We start from the raw sequence: 17,795 nt of genomic DNA on the forward strand, positions 1-17,795 counted from the left end.
GTCCAATGGTTTTGATAGTGAGCAAAGTTTGAACAAAGAAAATGTTTCTTTGTACGACAAACATGCTTAGAAAGGTAATATTAATTTATATTTATTTTTTTTATAAAAATAACTTTGTAATTTGAGAGTAATTAAAATAAAATGGAAATTAGTTTTTACTATACTCTATAATTTAATTTCTTTTAAATGACCTTTTTCACATATTATGGTAATAAATAATATACCTATCATTAGCATTATCATTTTGTAATGATTAGCTGGTTACTAAACGATAAAAAATGTCATTAAGTAAAATATAATTTTTTTAGTTTTTAAATAAAACCTTTTGAGTAGTATATTTTACTTCAAAATTAAGCAAATATTAATGAATGTGTCCATAAATTTCTTTAAAAAAATTGTAATTATTTTTTCAGGAAAAAAAAACAATTTGTGACCATGCTTAAATATGATATATTATATTACAGAATTAAGTAATCATCACTTATTTTATGTATGCTACAAAGATAATTCGGCAACGAAATAAATTACTAGAAATATGAATATAATTTATACAACTAAAGATTTATGAAAAAAATAATGCCAAAAATTTATAAATAAATGGAAGACTTTTAATTATTAATTTTTATGGTAATCGAATATTTGCATGGTAATTATTTACGCAGGTATGCGTAATCATATTAATGCAATTTATAATTTTAGAGTAATAATTATGTATTTCCTATGTTATTTATTTTATTTTAAATTGTTTGTTAATTCGACCGTTGAAACTAAATTATTTATTATTTTCTCTTTTGTTGACTTTTGGGTTTGAAAGAAATTTTTTTATATCATGCAAAAAGAGGTAAAGGATATTCCAATAAAGTGGGGTCCATTGCTTTTTCCAAAACTTGCCGTTTTAGATTTTTAAATCAACGGCCAGATTTCTCCTCATCGACGGACCTCATTACTCGACCGTTATCCAAGCCACTGAGCTATTTATTCCTATGAAATGTTTCAAATTTGAAACATCTTGCAGGTTTCTTTCCATTTCGATTTGTTCTCTTCTGCCTGGAAAATTCGCTGTTTCAGCTTCGATATATAAGATTTTCAGGGTTTTTTTTTGGTTTCGGTTAGAGGAAAAAACCAGCTAACAAAATGGTGAAAATGGCTCCTAATTCGCCGGATTTATCTCCGGTGACAATCACGGTCACTTCCTCAGGTGGATCTAGAAACTTAGGATTGACGAGCCCGAGGCCACGCCACTCGATTTCTCACAACCCCAATTCTCCGCTCTGCGGTAGCCGCGAAGATCGCAGAGCTTCTTCCAGTGGTGGTGGACGATATCTTTCTTTCTCGAAAGACAGCACCGAAGAATTCGTGGCGTACACAGTACACATTCCTCCAACCCCAGATCATCGGGTGTTTTCCAACTCACAAAATAGCCCTGTCCATGAATATAGCAAAAGTAGAGGAAAGAATGGAAAAACCCCTAGTGAGGGGTTCATCAAGGACACAATATTTACAGGGGGCTTCAAGTCAGAAACGAAAGCTCATGCTAGAAAAAGCTCAGAAGATGAGCCTGCCATTGAGAAATCTAAAATGCTTTGTGGAATGGAAGGCTGTGATGAAAAGGCTGGAGATGGAAAATTCAAGAATTATTGCGAGTGTGGGTTTAGAATTTGCGAGGATTGTTACTCGGATTGTCTGAGAAATGATGGAGGACGTTGCCCGGGATGTAAAGAGACATATAAGGAAGTTAGCGATGGTGAACGTGAGGACGAACAGCAGTCTGAGGAGATGGATCAGGCAAATCCACTGCCTTCTTGGAGTAATAGAGTTAAGCTAGAGAAGAATTTCTCTTTGGTTCAGTCTTTCAAGAATCCGAACCATGATTTTGATCACTCAAGGTGGCTGTTTGAGACAAAGGGCACTTATGGATATGGGAATGCCTTGTGGCCAAGGGACGGTTACGAGTTTGGAAGAGGGACTGGGTATGAAAACCCCCCAGATTTTAGTGACAGAAGGAACAAGCCATTGACAAGGAAAATTGGGGTTTCTGCAGCAATAATTAGCCCATACAGGTATCGAGGTTTATTGCTTTTTTTATTTATGTTGTTTGACAACCTCTTCTCTCTGCGATTCTTATACATAATGGAATGATGTTATACTTAGTTTAACTCGTCCCTTGCTCACTGTTCCAGTAGCCCAATATCTAAAAAGAAAGTGTGTGAGATCTTAATTAGCAGAAATCTGTAATTGGTCCTTTAATTTCATGAAAATTATTTTTCTCTTGGCAGGTTTAAATTATAAATTGATGTACGAGTTGTTATTATGCAGATTACTGGTGATTCTTCGTCTTGGAGCTCTTGCTTGCTTCTTAGCATGGAGGATAATGCATCCTAATCATGAAGCTATTTGGTTGTGGTTAATGTCTGTTGTTTGTGAATGTTGGTTTGCATTTTCCTGGCTTCTTGATCAACTTCCGAAGCTTTGCCCAGTGAAAAGGGTGACTGACCTCTCTGTCCTGAAAGAGCGGTTCGAATCCTCAGAACCAAATCTGAGGAACCCCAAAAACTTATCTGATCTGCCGGGAATTGATATCTTCGTTTCTACAGCTGATCCAGATAAAGAGCCACCACTTGTGACTGCAAATACAATTCTATCTATTCTTGCTGTTAATTATCCCGTTGAAAAGGTGGCATGTTACTTGTCAGATGATGGAGGCTCTCTTGTAACATTTGAAGCCCTGGCTGAGGCTGCTAGCTTTGCAAAAATATGGGTTCCTTTCTGTAGAAAGCATAAGATAGAACCTAGGAATCCCGAGGCATACTTCAGCCAAAAACGTGACCCACTTAAGAACAAAGTGAGACTTGACTTTGTGAGGGACAGAAGACGGGTTAAGAGAGAATATGATGAATTCAAAGTGAGGATTAATGCCTTGCCTGAATCCATCAGGAGAAGATCAGATGCTTATAATGCTCAAGCAGAGCTACGGGCAAAAAAGAAACAGTTCGAACTTGGGATAAATCCAAACGAATCTCTTAAGGTACCAAAAGCTACTTGGATGGCCGATGGAAGCCACTGGCATGGAACTTGGTCATCAGCAGAGGAAGGCCACTCAAGAGGCGATCACGAGGGCATCATACAGGTAACAGTTCCCTATGAAATTATTGCTTTCAAGCTTATCTGTTTAGACATTATATGGTTTATTATTATTAACTTGAAGAAACTATACTTAACTTATTTTGTCTTGATTCAAGTTTGAGGTCCTAACATCACTTTTGTAAATGCAGATAATGCTAGTCCCAGCAGGTCCAGAACCACTTTTTGGTAATGAAGCCGATGAGGAAAACTTGATTGACATGACAGATGTGGACATCAGAATGCCGATGCTAGTTTACGTGTCTCGTGAGAAACGACCTGGTTTTGATCACAACAAGAAAGCTGGTGCAATGAATGCTTTAGTCCGCTCAAGTGCAATAATGTCAAATGGTGCATTCATTCTAAATCTTGATTGTGACCACTACATCTACAATTCAATGGCTGTGAGAGAAGGAATGTGCTTTATGTTAGACAGAGGCGGTGACAAAATTTGCTATGTTCAGTTCCCACAGAGGTTTGAAGGCATTGATCCGAATGATCGTTATGCAAACCACAACACAGTGTTCTTTGATGTTAGCATGAGAGCCCTTGATGGATTACAAGGTCCCATGTATGTGGGGACAGGCTGCATTTTCAGGAGAATAGCTCTCTATGGATTTAGTCCCCCAAGAGCCACGGAACATCATGGATGGTTCGGTAGACAAAAGACGAGGAAACTTCTGAGAAAATCCAAGGAGAAAGGGGACCAAATAGACGATGAAATGCTCTTGCCTGTCATCGGAAATGAAAACGATGATGAAGACGATGCTGCCAAAGCCTCACTTGCAAAGCAGTTTGGGAATTCTACTTCTCTTATCGACTCGATTGCTGTAGCTGAATTCGGGGGAAGGCTACTTCACGATCTGAGAGGAAAAGGTTACTTCGGAAGGCCGGCAGGCTCTCTTGCTGTGCAACGTGAACCATTGGATGCTTCAGCTCTCTCTGAAGCAGTGAGCGTTATTACTTGTTTCTATGAGGATAAAACCGAGTGGGGAAACAGGGTAGGATGGATATACGGCTCTGTGACAGAAGATGTTGTTACAGGTTATAGGATGCACAATAGAGGTTGGAGATCGGTGTACTGCATTACTAAGAGAGATGCATTCAGAGGTACAGCTCCCATCAATTTAACCGACAGGCTCAACCAAGTTCTTCGTTGGGCGACTGGTTCAGTTGAGATCTTTTTCTCTCGTAACAATGCCCTGTTAGCGAGCCCAAGAATGAAGTTTCTTCAAAGGGTGGCATATTTCAATGTTGGAATGTACCCATTCACTTCGATTTTCCTACTCGTCTACTGCATTCTTCCAGCACTTTCACTCTTCTCAGGAAAGTTCATCGTCCAGTCCTTGGACATCACATTTCTAGTATTTTTATTGGGCATCACACTCACTCTCTGCATGCTGGCGGTCCTGGAAATCAAATGGTCAGGGATCACTCTAGATGACTGGTGGCGAAACGAGCAGTTCTGGTTGATTGGTGGAACCAGCGCACACCCTGCAGCAGTGGTTCAAGGGTTACTCAAAGTCATAGCAGGCATCGACATCTCATTCACATTGACATCAAAATCTTCAGCACCAGACGATGGGGAAGACGAGTTTGCTGAGCTATACGAGTTCAGGTGGACTACTTTGATGATCCCGCCAATTACAATCATAATGTTTAATGTGCTTGCCATCGCAGTAGCCATCTCAAGGACTGTTTATAGTCCTTTCCCGCAATGGAGCAAGCTACTGGGAGGTGTGTTCTTCAGCTTCTGGGTGCTTTCTCATCTATACCCGTTTGCAAAGGGACTGATGGGGAGAAAAGGGAAGATCCCGACAATTGTGTATTTATGGTCAGGGCTCATCTGCATCGTCATATCATTGCTAACAGTTTACATATACCCTCCTTTGGGAAGCCAAGCAGGCAACTTTAGATTCGAGATACCATGAAGAAGGAGAGGGGTACTGTCATCCGAGGGTAGTTTCAGTTGGAGGAGTTTCTTTTTACGCCTGCTGGTGAAGTTACTCTGCTTCATCACGCTACACTAAATTATTTCATTTTTTAAAACATCTGCTTGCGTTGCTGTGTGATTGAATTATATATTATCTTTAAATTCAGTTGGTGATGTATTTTGTAGCCAAATTACATGCAAATGATATCTTTTAGTTCATGCTTGAAATGGTTAACGTCGGAAGACTGGAGGGCACTTTGAAACATATTACATACTATCAGTAACAGAGCATCTTCTTATGTTGTCATCGTGCAGGAATCGGTCCCCTCATCTTTGGCAATTGATGTTTTTGTAGCTGTGAAGTATGGGCATTTCGGCCTTTGGGGCCCCGCATTTTTTCACCTTTTCCTTTTTTGTCATTATCATTGAGTTTCTTGAGCTTTACTCTAGATTTTTATTTCTTTTAAACCCTCCTTAAGTAATTTTTTTGTTCTTTGTGGAAGCTATTACAGAGGGAGAGGGAGAGGGGTCCCCCCATTTTCAAAGAATGGACATTTTTGTAAGCAAAAATCTAAAAATGGACCCCTCGCTTAATGCCACTCCATGTTAATCAATGTAAAACATCGCAATCCACTTGTTATTTGTTTCAATCAAAGTAAACCACGTTTCATCCTATCCGATCATCTAATATAAAACGGATAATTTGTGGTAAAATGTTTCGAATAAGAAATAAATCGAAAGAACAATAATTATTAAGAAATTGTTAAAAACGAAGATACGCACATACACGTACCAAGAACTGCTAGGACCGACAACATCGAAACTTGTCCTTATTTCTTTTGTGCTTTGCTAATGGGATTGGTCCCCTCTTCAATCCAGCCAGTTTTACATTTGATTGTAGTAATTATGTGATGTAATTTAATTTATATTAAAAAATGCTGTAATATACATACATGTTTGACTTTGACCCAATGATATGTTTGTTTTATTTCAATAGAAGAGAATGATGAAAATAGAATACAGATTTCACACCAAGGCTGTGAGTAACACATCAATCAATCAAAATAAACATAGATTTTACAAGAGGGAATTAATTAGTAATAAAATAATTATCGACAAAATTTTAAAAAAAATTTGGAAAAAAATTTCTAGAAAAAAATTTGGAAAGAAATATGGAGAGAAAATAGATAAAAGTAACTTTGAGGAATTTACCGATGGAGGTGGGAGGTGTTGCATAGCAGAGGAAGAGCAAGAGTTTTCACGTCGGATGTTCGTACAAATCGAATGCGGCCCACAATGAATCTAATGGACAAGGCCGTCTGGAGTCGAGCCGCCGCCATGGTTTCCCGCTGCCGCTCCAGTGGAGCAGGCTCACCGGTCCGGGGTGGAGGTCGCGGCAGCTCCCTCTCACGTTATCACCTCCTAATCCATGTTGGTTCCACCTGTGCTCGATCGGAGCCACGTCGCCGGCGAACACCAGTAAAAATGGTGGCAGCGAGCCCAGTTCGTAGATCCTATTGGTGCTTGTTTTCTGAATCTCCATCCATTTCTCGATCCGGCGGGTGTACCCGAACTGCCTCCATTTTCCCAGATCCATTACCATCACTCCCGTATTGAAATAACAAGGGTTCCGCCCGGAGAACACGCCGGAGAATGAAGGGTCGGACCAGAAATGGTCGGTGAAGTATTTGGTGAAATTGGCGTGGCAGTATTCCGGTGCGCCGATTGTTTTTCTACCTAAGCTAGTTCTCCAGAGTTTTGCTATATCATCAACGACTACGAGATCTGAATCCAAGTATATCACTCTCGTCACACAACTCTCCAGAATATCGGCTAAATAATTTCGAGCATAATTCAATGGCTGCTCGAGCGCTTGCCTAACGGAGCTCGATATCAGGCTCCGTGCTCTCTCAGGATCAAAATAATACACTTTAAACCTCAATTCAGGGAAAGTTGAACGAACCAGAGTCTCGAGGCCGGTCTCCGAGACCAGGAAATGGAAGAACACGCTTTCAGGACACTTGGAATGCTGTAGAACTGAATGCACAGCCGCAACTGATCCACGTAAATACTCTACATCGAGCGTAATCGCCACATGAACGAGAGACGGGTCGCAGACGCTGGGTTTCTCCAACTTCGACAAGCGGCAGTCGTCGGCATTGCGGAATGCCGGGGCTTTTCTGAAGGATGATTCATCCAGTGAATGCGTATCTGTGGGTAATCTGAGATATTGGGAATATTCCACGTGAGAGGATCTAATAGCTTCCGCAGGAGGAAATGATTGTAGGGAAGGGGATAACACAATCATCACAATCGCCGCAGAGAAAAACCCAGAGAACTTAATTATCCACGGCATTTTTCTTCCCGGGCAGAAGAATCTATGCCTTCTTTTCCTCGTTCTGATGGCGAATGGCTCGGAACAAATGGAGGAGATGAGGAACGCTAAGGTTCCTCTGAGTTCCGCCAGAATGAGTGGCGAACCACAATTTTTCTTCCCGAAATCCAATGGCAGATCGACTCTCTAATGGTATGCCCTGCCCATGGAAGATCAATGGAAGAAGAATAAAAGAACGGAGATTGGCGCTAATATACGCCGACGTGCGTTGCAGTCAGGCATTCACCCCTCTCTCCCTCTCTCTTTTGTTTGGAGAAAGGCGAAGAAACAGCAGCTTCTGGATAACAAATATTACAGATTTTTTCTTTTTCTTTTATTCCTTTTCCAACCTGAAAATTGAAATTCTAAGTATTTATTGATATTTATTATGGTATCAATTCAATATCACTATGATATTATACATTAATCATTTTATTCATTCCCCCAAATAAAATTATACGAATACTATAAATTATTCATCCCCATTTTATTTTAAGCAAAAATTTGTATAAGAGGATCTTACGGGTCATATTTTATGAGACAAATCTTTTATTTGGGTCATCCATGAAAAATTATTAGTTTTTAGAGTAGGTCTCTTGTGGGACGATCTCACGTATCTTTATCTATGAGACGAGTCAACTCTACTGATTTTCACAATAAAAAGTAATACTCCTAGTATAAAAAGTAATAATTTTTCATGGATGACCCAAATAAGATATCCGTCTCACAAATACGACCCGTAGGAACGTCTCACACAAGTTTTTGACTAATTTTTATGCTAAGACTATACTTTTTATTGTGAATATCGGTAAGATTGACCCGTCTCACAGATAAAGATTCGTGAGACCGTCTCACAAAAGACTTACTCTTTATATTATATTTCAAAAGTGAAGAATATCTCCAAATTAAATTCTTGTCATATTTGGGTCTCTCAAATATATAATTCATATTTTTTATTTAGTGGTATTTACTAATATTTGAATAATTTTTGTAAAGAATATTTAAAATAGTTTTTAGAAAAATAATATTAAGGATACTCTTTTTAAATCCAGAAGATTAATATATATTTTAATTAAATTAAATTAAATTTTAAGTAGGATGGCCAGCTGCCGTTGTCTGGTGTCGCCATAACAATTTACTTCCCAACACGTCCAAATGTCTGAAAACTCCCAGAAAGAACCTCCCTGTACACATGGTCCCTTTTTGTACAATTTCATGTACCCTACTTCATTTTATAATTTATTTATTTTTTTGACAAGTTTGAATGGTATAAACTGGAATACATATAATTTTGATTTTTAAAAAATTATATTTTGATTGCTTTCCTTTTAAAAGTATATAATAATAGAATAAGTTTCTTGTGAGATGATCTCACGAACCTTTATCCGTGAGACGGGTCAACCCTACCGATATTCACAATAAAAAGTAATATTTTTATCATAAAAAGTAATAATTTTTCATGGATGAACCAAATACGAGATACGTCTCATAAAATACGACCCGTGAGACTGTCTCAGACAAATTCTTGTCATAATAATAAGACTAAATCTCACAACATCACATCAGAAAAAAGACGTAACAAAAAATTTGACAAGTTTACGATTGAAATTTGTTAACGTATATAATTTATTTAGGAAAAACAAATATGCAAAGCAAATTGAGTGTGTTGAGAGGCTAACATCATGTAACTTCTGACTTTCTTATTCATTTAATAATTGAAGACCAAATAATATGCAATCATTGTGAGAGGGCCAAATATCTAAGATTCGTGTGAATTAGAAGATTATTTTGTTTTGGGGGAAAATAATTAGTCGAAATAATTTTAAATATTATATGTTTTGTATCACAATAATATAATATGGTTAAAAAAAAAAGGAAAACATGTTAATTTTTTTAAAAAAATGGTGGAATAAATGACTGCTGTCTGGTTTTTATTTAAATTTTTTTGAAAAATGACAAAAAATAAGGCTTCTTCCTTATGGACTTGTTTGGTAGGGTCCAAGTAATATGAAATATATATATACATATACATATATATATATATATATATATATTTATTGCTATAATATTTTAAAAAGAAAATTTAAACGATTTTTGCGTGTAACAAAGTTGAAGCATCAATGGGATTTGGGAATTAGTTGCATAAGATTCGAATTGGTTCCGCCATAGTTGTCTTAATTGTTTTAAAATATTTATTCGATTTTTTAATAATCAATTAAAAGATTCTTCAAATAAAATTATTATACATTTTACTCAAAATGTGTAGTTTGTCGATGATTCTAAATGTAGAATCAAACGCTTGTTTGTGGTGAAACTGAAACGTTCTATTGCGGGTCAATTGTTAGTTCTTCGTATTAAAATTATAATTGATTATGAAATTACATTAAATATTTAAAACTATAAACAATTTTATATTATGTTTCGACCACCCAACATATGAGGAAAATTAAATAAAAAGAGAAAATAATGTAACCATGTTTTATGAAGAAAAGGAAAAAATAATAATTGAGGGTAGATAGGAAGTCAGGAGATAGTGAAATCTGCTTTTGGGGAAGGAGATGGGGAAGATTTGAAAGCCCCATTAAATTTAATGGGCTGGCCCACTCCATTTCTATTAATTTATTTGAAACAAAAAGTCTACATTTGATGAAGAAATCATAAAATGCTTTGAAATGTGTACCTCGTACGTCGTAACAATTTGAAGTTGGGTAGGGGAAAATAGGCACATGCGTTATGCAAGGTCTACCGGGAAATGCTAATCCTAGTAGTACTATGAGATAATTATAACATATTCCAGGTCGGGTGTGATTTTGGGCTTCACAAAAGCAAATTATTGGAATCTTAATTAGTCGTGATGAATTGAAATTAAGCAAAGAAAACTCGAAGACTAGCAAGTAATCATGTATACACTCGCATCCATATTGTGTTTTCTCTTCTTCCTTCAAAAACAAAGAGATTTTACATTATTTTCCAATTATGTTACTGTGTTGTAATCACAAGTTGGAGTTGTTATATCTTGGAAGAAGATTGACGATTTCCAAAATTACCAAGAGCTCGGCTAAATTTTCTTAAAGAAATAATGTTCGACACTAACCTCAACTTATTTCGATCTTTGCCATTTTCGAATTCTCATCAACAAGCTTAAGAATATGTTTTTTCCTGATGAATTTGAATATGGCTTTTGTCAATCAACAACAATGATTAACGTTCCAATGGCACAAGGAGAGAGGCCAGAAATTTTCAACGGCATAGACTTCAAAAGATGACTACAAAAAATGTTGTTCTACCTCGTAACTTTGAGTTTGGCAAAGTTTCTGAAAAAAGATCCTTCCACTGTATCTGAAAATGAAGTCGATCCTCATAGGAGGACTGTAGTGAATGCATGGAATCAAAGTGATTTCCTATGTGAAAACTATATTCTAAATGGACTTGACAATGCATTATACAATGTGTATTATCAAGTGAAAACCGCAAAAGAGAAGTGAGAAATGTTGGAAAAGAAGTATAATGCGGAAGATGTTGGCCTTAAAAATTTCATCATGGGATGCTTCTTGGATTTCAAGATAGTAGAATTCAAATATGTGGTTAGTCAAGTGAAAAAAATACAAGTACTATTGAATGAGATTCATACAAATTGGATAAGTCTAAGCGAGTCGTTTCAAGTTGATGCATTGATAGATAAACTCCCTCATTTGTGGATGGATTAAAAAACCACTTGAAACACAAGAGAAAGGAGATAGGACTCGAGGATTTGATTGTGAGGTTGAGGATTGTAGAGGACACCTATGATATGAAAAACAACCAGTAAGTTGGCTGCGAAAGTGAACATGGTGGAGTCCAACAACACATGCAATTAGAGGAAATTTATAGCTGAACCACAACAACAAAGGAATTTGAAGAAGTTGAAGGGAAGTTGTTACAACTGCAGAAAACCGAACCACAAGGCAAAAGTCTTCGGATGCCCAAACAAAGGGAATGAACAAGTGAACATACTTCAAGAAAGGTCAGTATCATCTGATTTTTCTGAACTTCATTTAACTGCAGTGGCCTTTGAGACAAACCTGGTAGACAACCCAAATGAATAGTGGATTCATAAGGGTGAAACCAGCTACATATGCTCGGATAAAGAGATATTCTTCACATGCACTCCAATTTTTTAGAGAAATTTATTCATGAAAAATTATGCTACATCAGACATAGTCAAGCTTGGAAATGTGGTGTTGAAGATGACGTCAGGCTTGGAAGTGAGCTTTGTTGATGTGATTCATACTCTTGAAATAAGAAAAAACCTAGTATTAGCTTCGTCGTTGGTCAAATATGAGTTTAGTCTTGTATTTGAGCCTAAAAAATTTGTAATGGCCCAGAATGGTAATTTTATCGATAAAGAGTATATCGAGAAGTGCCTTTTCAAATTGAATGCAACAGTGGTTCACTGCAGCCTTGATGACAATAAAATTAAAAGTTCTATTTACTTGCTTCAGTGTTCTGATTTATGATATGTTCATTTAGAACATGTAAATTTTATTATTCTGTGACGTTTATTCAATTTAAACTTACTGCATAAGTTTAACTTTGATCCAACACATAAATGCGAAATATGTGTTGAAGCAAAAATGATCAAAATATATTTCCATTATATTGAAGTATGAACAACTCCTTTAGAACTGAGTAACACTGATATTGGTTATTTAAACTTTATACAAACTAGATGAGAAAAGAAGTACTATATATCGTTTGTTGACGATTGTACAAGGTACTGCCACATATATATTTTTAGGAGTAAAGATGAAGCACTTGAGGAGTTCAAAAGCTATAAATCCGAAGTTGAAAATCAACTTGGTAAGTGAATTAAAAGTATTCAAAGCAATAAAAGAGTAGAATATGGAGCTCCATTTGATCAGCTTTTCTTTCCTTGATCATCATATATCAAACTATACTGCTCCATACTCGTCTCAATGAAATGGGGTTGTCGAAAAGAAAAACAGAACTTTGAAGGAAATGGTGAAAACCTTATTGATAAGTTCGGGTTTATCTCAGAACTTGTGAAGAGAAGAAATATTATTGACTAACTATATCTTAAACAAGATTTTTCAGAATGAAAATGATAAAATATCATATGAATTGTGAAAAAATCATAAACCTTTTAAAAGCACATGAAAGTGTGGGTACTTGGCCAAAGTTGATATACCAAAGCAAAAGCAAGTGAAAATTGGACCAAAGACGGTCGATTGTATATTCATGGCATATGCACATAAAATTATTGTATATAGATTTATGGGGCACAAATCTAAAATTTTAGATTTTGAATTAAGTGTACCCAATGTAAATCCCACTGACCGACGGACTCGGTCCGGTATTATTGAAGATGGGCCTATAAAGCCCAATCACACTATTGGGCTCGTGCTTATAACTAAAACATGTTGGATCTAATAAAATAAATGGGTTCCTATTTTCCATCATCCCCATAAAGGTGTGGAGAAATCTAGATAATTATTAATTGCTTTAAGCAAAATTTTGATTCATGAATTTCTCAGTCTTCAAATGTTATTCTAGGCATAAACACCGTTTGGCTTGAAGGATAAAATATTATTTAATTAAACATCTTGTTTCGTTCAACATTTATCTCAAATTTGACAAAATATTACATTTATAACTCATTAAGTTATCCATATGACCATATATATAGATTTTTCATTCATATATTATACATCATTGATCAACGTTTATATTATCATCATGTCTCTTTACCGACGTGTCTATTGTAAAAGGGATTGTTAATTTTTGAAAATATGTAAATCAAAGAAAGTCATAAATTAAAAATTGACAAAGATCACATAAAAACAAACTGAATTATTTTTTTGTGGCGAATTTACGTTCAATTGTTTGAGGAAGCTTGGAATTTTTATATTGAAAAAACTTGTGTGAGATGGTCTCACGGGTAGTATTTTGTGAGACGGATCTCTCATTTGGGTCATTTATGAAAAGATGTTACTTTTTATGCTAAGAGTATTATTTTTTATTGTGTATATTGGTAGGGTTGACTCGTCTCACATATAAAGATTCGTGAAACCGTCTCACAAGAGACCTATTCTTTTTATATTAACATGCTAGTTTTTTTATAAAAAAAATACATGAAGATCGATGATTCATTTAGGTCATATAATTTGAATGATTACCAATAATGTCATCTATATTGATAACATCTACGATACTGATAATATATTGTAGCCTTTCAATCCCCCAAAAAAAAATGGTGACAAATATAAAACTAGGTTGGAAAAATTTGAAAACTTGTTCGAATTACATTTACAAAAACAAGAACATATTTTGGTTCATTTGGATTGAGTATTTGAAATCAATGATTTTAGATTTTATTTTAATTTTATATTACTTAAACAAAGGAGAATGTCGAATCTTCATGAGCCATTTGAAATCCGTTGTGATTATAAGTATAATTATAATGTAAAAAAATATGACACGTAGTTGATTTTTTTTTTTAAAATAATTATCTGATTAATAAAAATCCATGAATTTCAAATAACTCAATACAAACACGTTCGGATTTTATCACTATGTTGGTATTTAGGCTTATCATTTTTAATTAAGAGTATGTCTTTTGTGGGACGGTCTCACGAATCTTTATCTGTGAGACGGGTCAACTTTATCGATATTCACAATAAAAAAATAATATTTTTTCATGGATGACCCAAATAAGATATCCGTATCATAAAATACGACCCGTGAGACCGTTTTACACAAGTTTTTGTCTTTAATTAAAAACAAGATTCCCTTCATCTTTTTTTGACTGACGTCTCTATTGAAACAGAAAATCATTCTATACAGAGAATGGAAATTTTATTATAAAAAATTTCATTTTTTTACTAAACATGATCTTATTTAATTTTATTAAATTGCTTCTGATTTGTTTCCTTATGACATCAAAAGATGCTATGTTAGAAGTATATGCCAAGGCGTGGACCAAATATAAAATATAAAAACAAAAAAAGACAAGCAAATCAGAATCTTAAAAGTATTTTAATTTTTAATCATGTAAGCGGTCGCCACAATTTGAACTGTTGACCAAATCAAAGTTCGGGCACATTTTTTGTTTTTGTTTTTATTAAAAAAAAAACACTATTTAACATTCTGGATAATAGCAAAATAACACTGTGACCTCTTATTTTAAAAAATATTATAATACACCATAAATTTTTAAAATAACTCTACTTAAATAGTTATGTTAATTCTTGTCAAAATATCTTAAAATTCATAAAATTAATACGGGGAAAATTTTGAAAAATAACACTGGTCAAACTAAAATTTTGAAAAATAACATACTCTAGTGTATTTGAGTGTTTTAATCCTTAATTATCTTGATCAATTTTTTATTTCATTATTTTCTTCAAATTCCGTAACCACCAAATCCGTAATTTATATTTTTTTAATGTGTTTTTAAATATATTTTTTTCAAATTAATCACATATCCAAATTTTATTATTTGATTGAGAAAATATATAAAATTGTATTAAAATAATATTTTATTTAGAGGATAATATCAAATTCAAAAAAAAAAAGGACAATATTTATTAAGATTCAAACATTTCTGATTTTTCTATATAAATTTAGAATAACATCACTAAAAAATTACTTTAAAAATAAAAATATATTATATAAACTCAACAAGAAGCCCACTCTTAATTTTACAGCTATCATTTAGTTTGTTTGTTTTTTTAAAAAAAAAAAATTATTTGATCTCCGAGATATTTACCCCAAAAGTAGTTTTTTTGTGATACAGTCTCACGAATCTTTATCTGTGAGACGGATCATTCCTATCGATATTCACAATAAAAATTAATATTTTTTCGTGGATTTGACTTACCCCAAATATCCGGTTAGAAAACGTTGCCATTCTTCAACTTCATTTTTAGAGTTATTAATGGCTCATTAATGTATTGCATTTAACAGTCATATATTTATTTCATTTTGTCGTTCTCACATAAAGAATCTTGCCAATGGATTCGTTTCTGTTCTGTCAGAATGCGCATGAAAAGAGACGTCAATCGTGATTACAACTTACAAGTCATTAGAACATATGCGCAACAAAATATGATGTGTTGACGTTTTTGAATCGACAGATTCAATTTATAGAAAAAGATTTTATTTGATGAAGAGTTTCGTGAATGAATTTTAAATGACATATTTTTAGTTTATTTGAAATAAATTATGATCACAATTAAAATTACTAAACTCGATACGTAGTCGATTTGAATTTTAAATGAATGTTTAATCATGCTCGTGACCGTTCAACTATTCCTATAAAAATTATGCAATGATTGAGAGCATCTTAGTTGTTCACAATAACTTACTATTCTATTCTGAAACCTAGAAAAAGCTTCCCTTCATTCGCTCAGCGAGAGCCACACAACACACAGCCTTAAAATGAACTAGTGGGGGCCTGGACCGATCAATAGTGGAGCTAGACACTCTTAAATTGTATATAAATACATGAACACCTCACACTTAGAGTAATATATATGTTGGGGAGTATATTTCATGAAAAATAAAATGAGAAAAAAAAAGCATTAGGGAAGAAAATAATAGGAAAAGCAGACAACTCCAAGTCCTTATGTCCAACACATTCATCTCAACGCATGCTTGACAGATGTACTAGTGGGGGCCGAGCAACAGGGTTTACTACAGCCCCCACACCCAACGAAAGAAAACTTTAAGTGACAAAAATTAGAGAAGTATTGTTGCTTCCACAAAGATAGATAACACATTATAGAACATTGTTTCAGCTTACGAGCTGAAATGGAATGACTAATCAAGTGTAGATATCTAGGGAACTTCGTGGATAAATATGAAGAACAACATTGAGACAACAAGTGTCAAGACGGTAATGAGGATAGGAACTTGCCCACTGAAGGTATTTGTAAGAACCTCATATCGTATTATTATAAATCATATTTTGATTATCGATAATTCATGATATTTGTCATATTATTGTGTATATGAAGTATATAATTGTTAATGAAAGTAAGATAATATGTTGTGATAATAAATGATTGTATTAGTAATTGATTTATGTTCGAAAAATATGATGAACCGTAATAGAAAAATGACATATTTTATATTTTCTAGTATAATAATCTGAGTATTATTTCAAAAGAGATGAAACTAATTTCATTAGAAAGTTAATACATAGAACTAAAACTTTTATATTTTGAGTTTTGTCCAAATACATATACAAATATGGTCAAAATCATCCCGAAGTATGTCAAATGTATTAACGTTCTTGCACTGACATATTTTAGGAGAATGGGTATAAAGCTCTTGTCCTCTGTTCCAATTTCATGAGGTTAATGGCAAATGAAAGCCAAGACACAGATCTACAACTTTCATGTTGACGACCTTTGCTAATTCGAAATGTAAAATAGAGTTTCAGATAGAACAATGTGTGCACCCGAGCAAGAAGTCGCGCACATGCATGCCAAACTCTGCCAAACACCTTCCGGACAGCAACAGGCACGCGGTCGCGTGAGATTTCGCGTACATGCGCCCACTGCCTTACCTGCATAGGATTTAAGATTGATAAAAACGATTTTGTTGACATATATATTCATTTTTCTTTGTTCTTCTGCGAAGAAACATAAGAATTCACGTTCTATCATCTGAATCTACCTCGAAAATTTGTTGAAAGTCAAAATAAATTATATATTCGAAATCATCATGTTGATAACGTTCTTTTGAGATAATTTTCTTTTGGTTTCAATATATTTATTTATTTAATTGCTGGAATATAATGTATTTGAATTCGAAATCAATATATGCGATAGAATAGCCGACGAGAAACTAATTTTCAGAGTCAGAATTGGATTCTATTATGATTTTTAAAATTTATATGAATTTTCAAAGTTTCAAAACAATTCTGGAACTTGAAATTTTTATTGTAAATGAATAGAAGTATATTAATAATTGTACAACAATGAGTTATTAGTATTTATAATACGATATAATTATCTTAATAATGTAAAGGTTAAACTGAATAGTGTAGAACAAATTGATACATTAAAATACACTATTAGGATTGCATTTTAATGAATTCATTGATTGAAATGAATATTTTGATTATATATATTGATTTTCTGTATCAAAATCCTAATATCGGATAGAGCAATAGTAAACCGGGGACGAAGAATTGAGGTATGTTGCGACCGAGTAACATACAACATGTATTTGTGTCATATGATTGATTGATTTGACTGAAATTATATATGTGTATATGCCTCATTTTTTTAGTTTATGTGGCTTATATGACATTCATGATTGATAGATCGGTGTATAAAATAAATATTTTATTGAAACAAA

The 17,795-nt window shown here is 34.2% G+C and overlaps 2 protein-coding genes across 2 annotated transcripts; one reads left to right on the forward strand and one right to left on the reverse strand.

Moving 5' to 3' along the window:
- Nucleotides 1-1,018: 1,018 nt before the first annotated feature.
- LOC142546099 (cellulose synthase-like protein D5) lies at nucleotides 1,019-5,272 on the forward strand. Its single transcript, XM_075653611.1, has 3 exons — nucleotides 1,019-2,060; nucleotides 2,317-3,127; nucleotides 3,273-5,272. The coding sequence occupies exons 1-3, from the start codon at nucleotides 1,135-1,137 to the stop codon at nucleotides 5,049-5,051; spliced, it is 3,516 nt and encodes a 1,171-aa protein (XP_075509726.1). The 5' UTR covers nucleotides 1,019-1,134; the 3' UTR covers nucleotides 5,052-5,272.
- Nucleotides 5,273-5,999: 727 nt separating this feature from the next.
- Nucleotides 6,000-7,782, reverse strand: LOC142546107 (putative galacturonosyltransferase-like 7). Its single transcript, XM_075653624.1, has one exon. The coding sequence runs from the start codon at nucleotides 7,407-7,409 to the stop codon at nucleotides 6,312-6,314; it is 1,098 nt and encodes a 365-aa protein (XP_075509739.1). The 5' UTR covers nucleotides 7,410-7,782; the 3' UTR covers nucleotides 6,000-6,311.
- Nucleotides 7,783-17,795: the final 10,013 nt, after the last annotated feature.

This window comes from Primulina tabacum, chromosome 1 (genome assembly GCF_025594145.1).
Source record: "Primulina tabacum isolate GXHZ01 chromosome 1, ASM2559414v2, whole genome shotgun sequence".
Taxonomy (NCBI): Eukaryota; Viridiplantae; Streptophyta; class Magnoliopsida; order Lamiales; family Gesneriaceae; genus Primulina; species Primulina tabacum.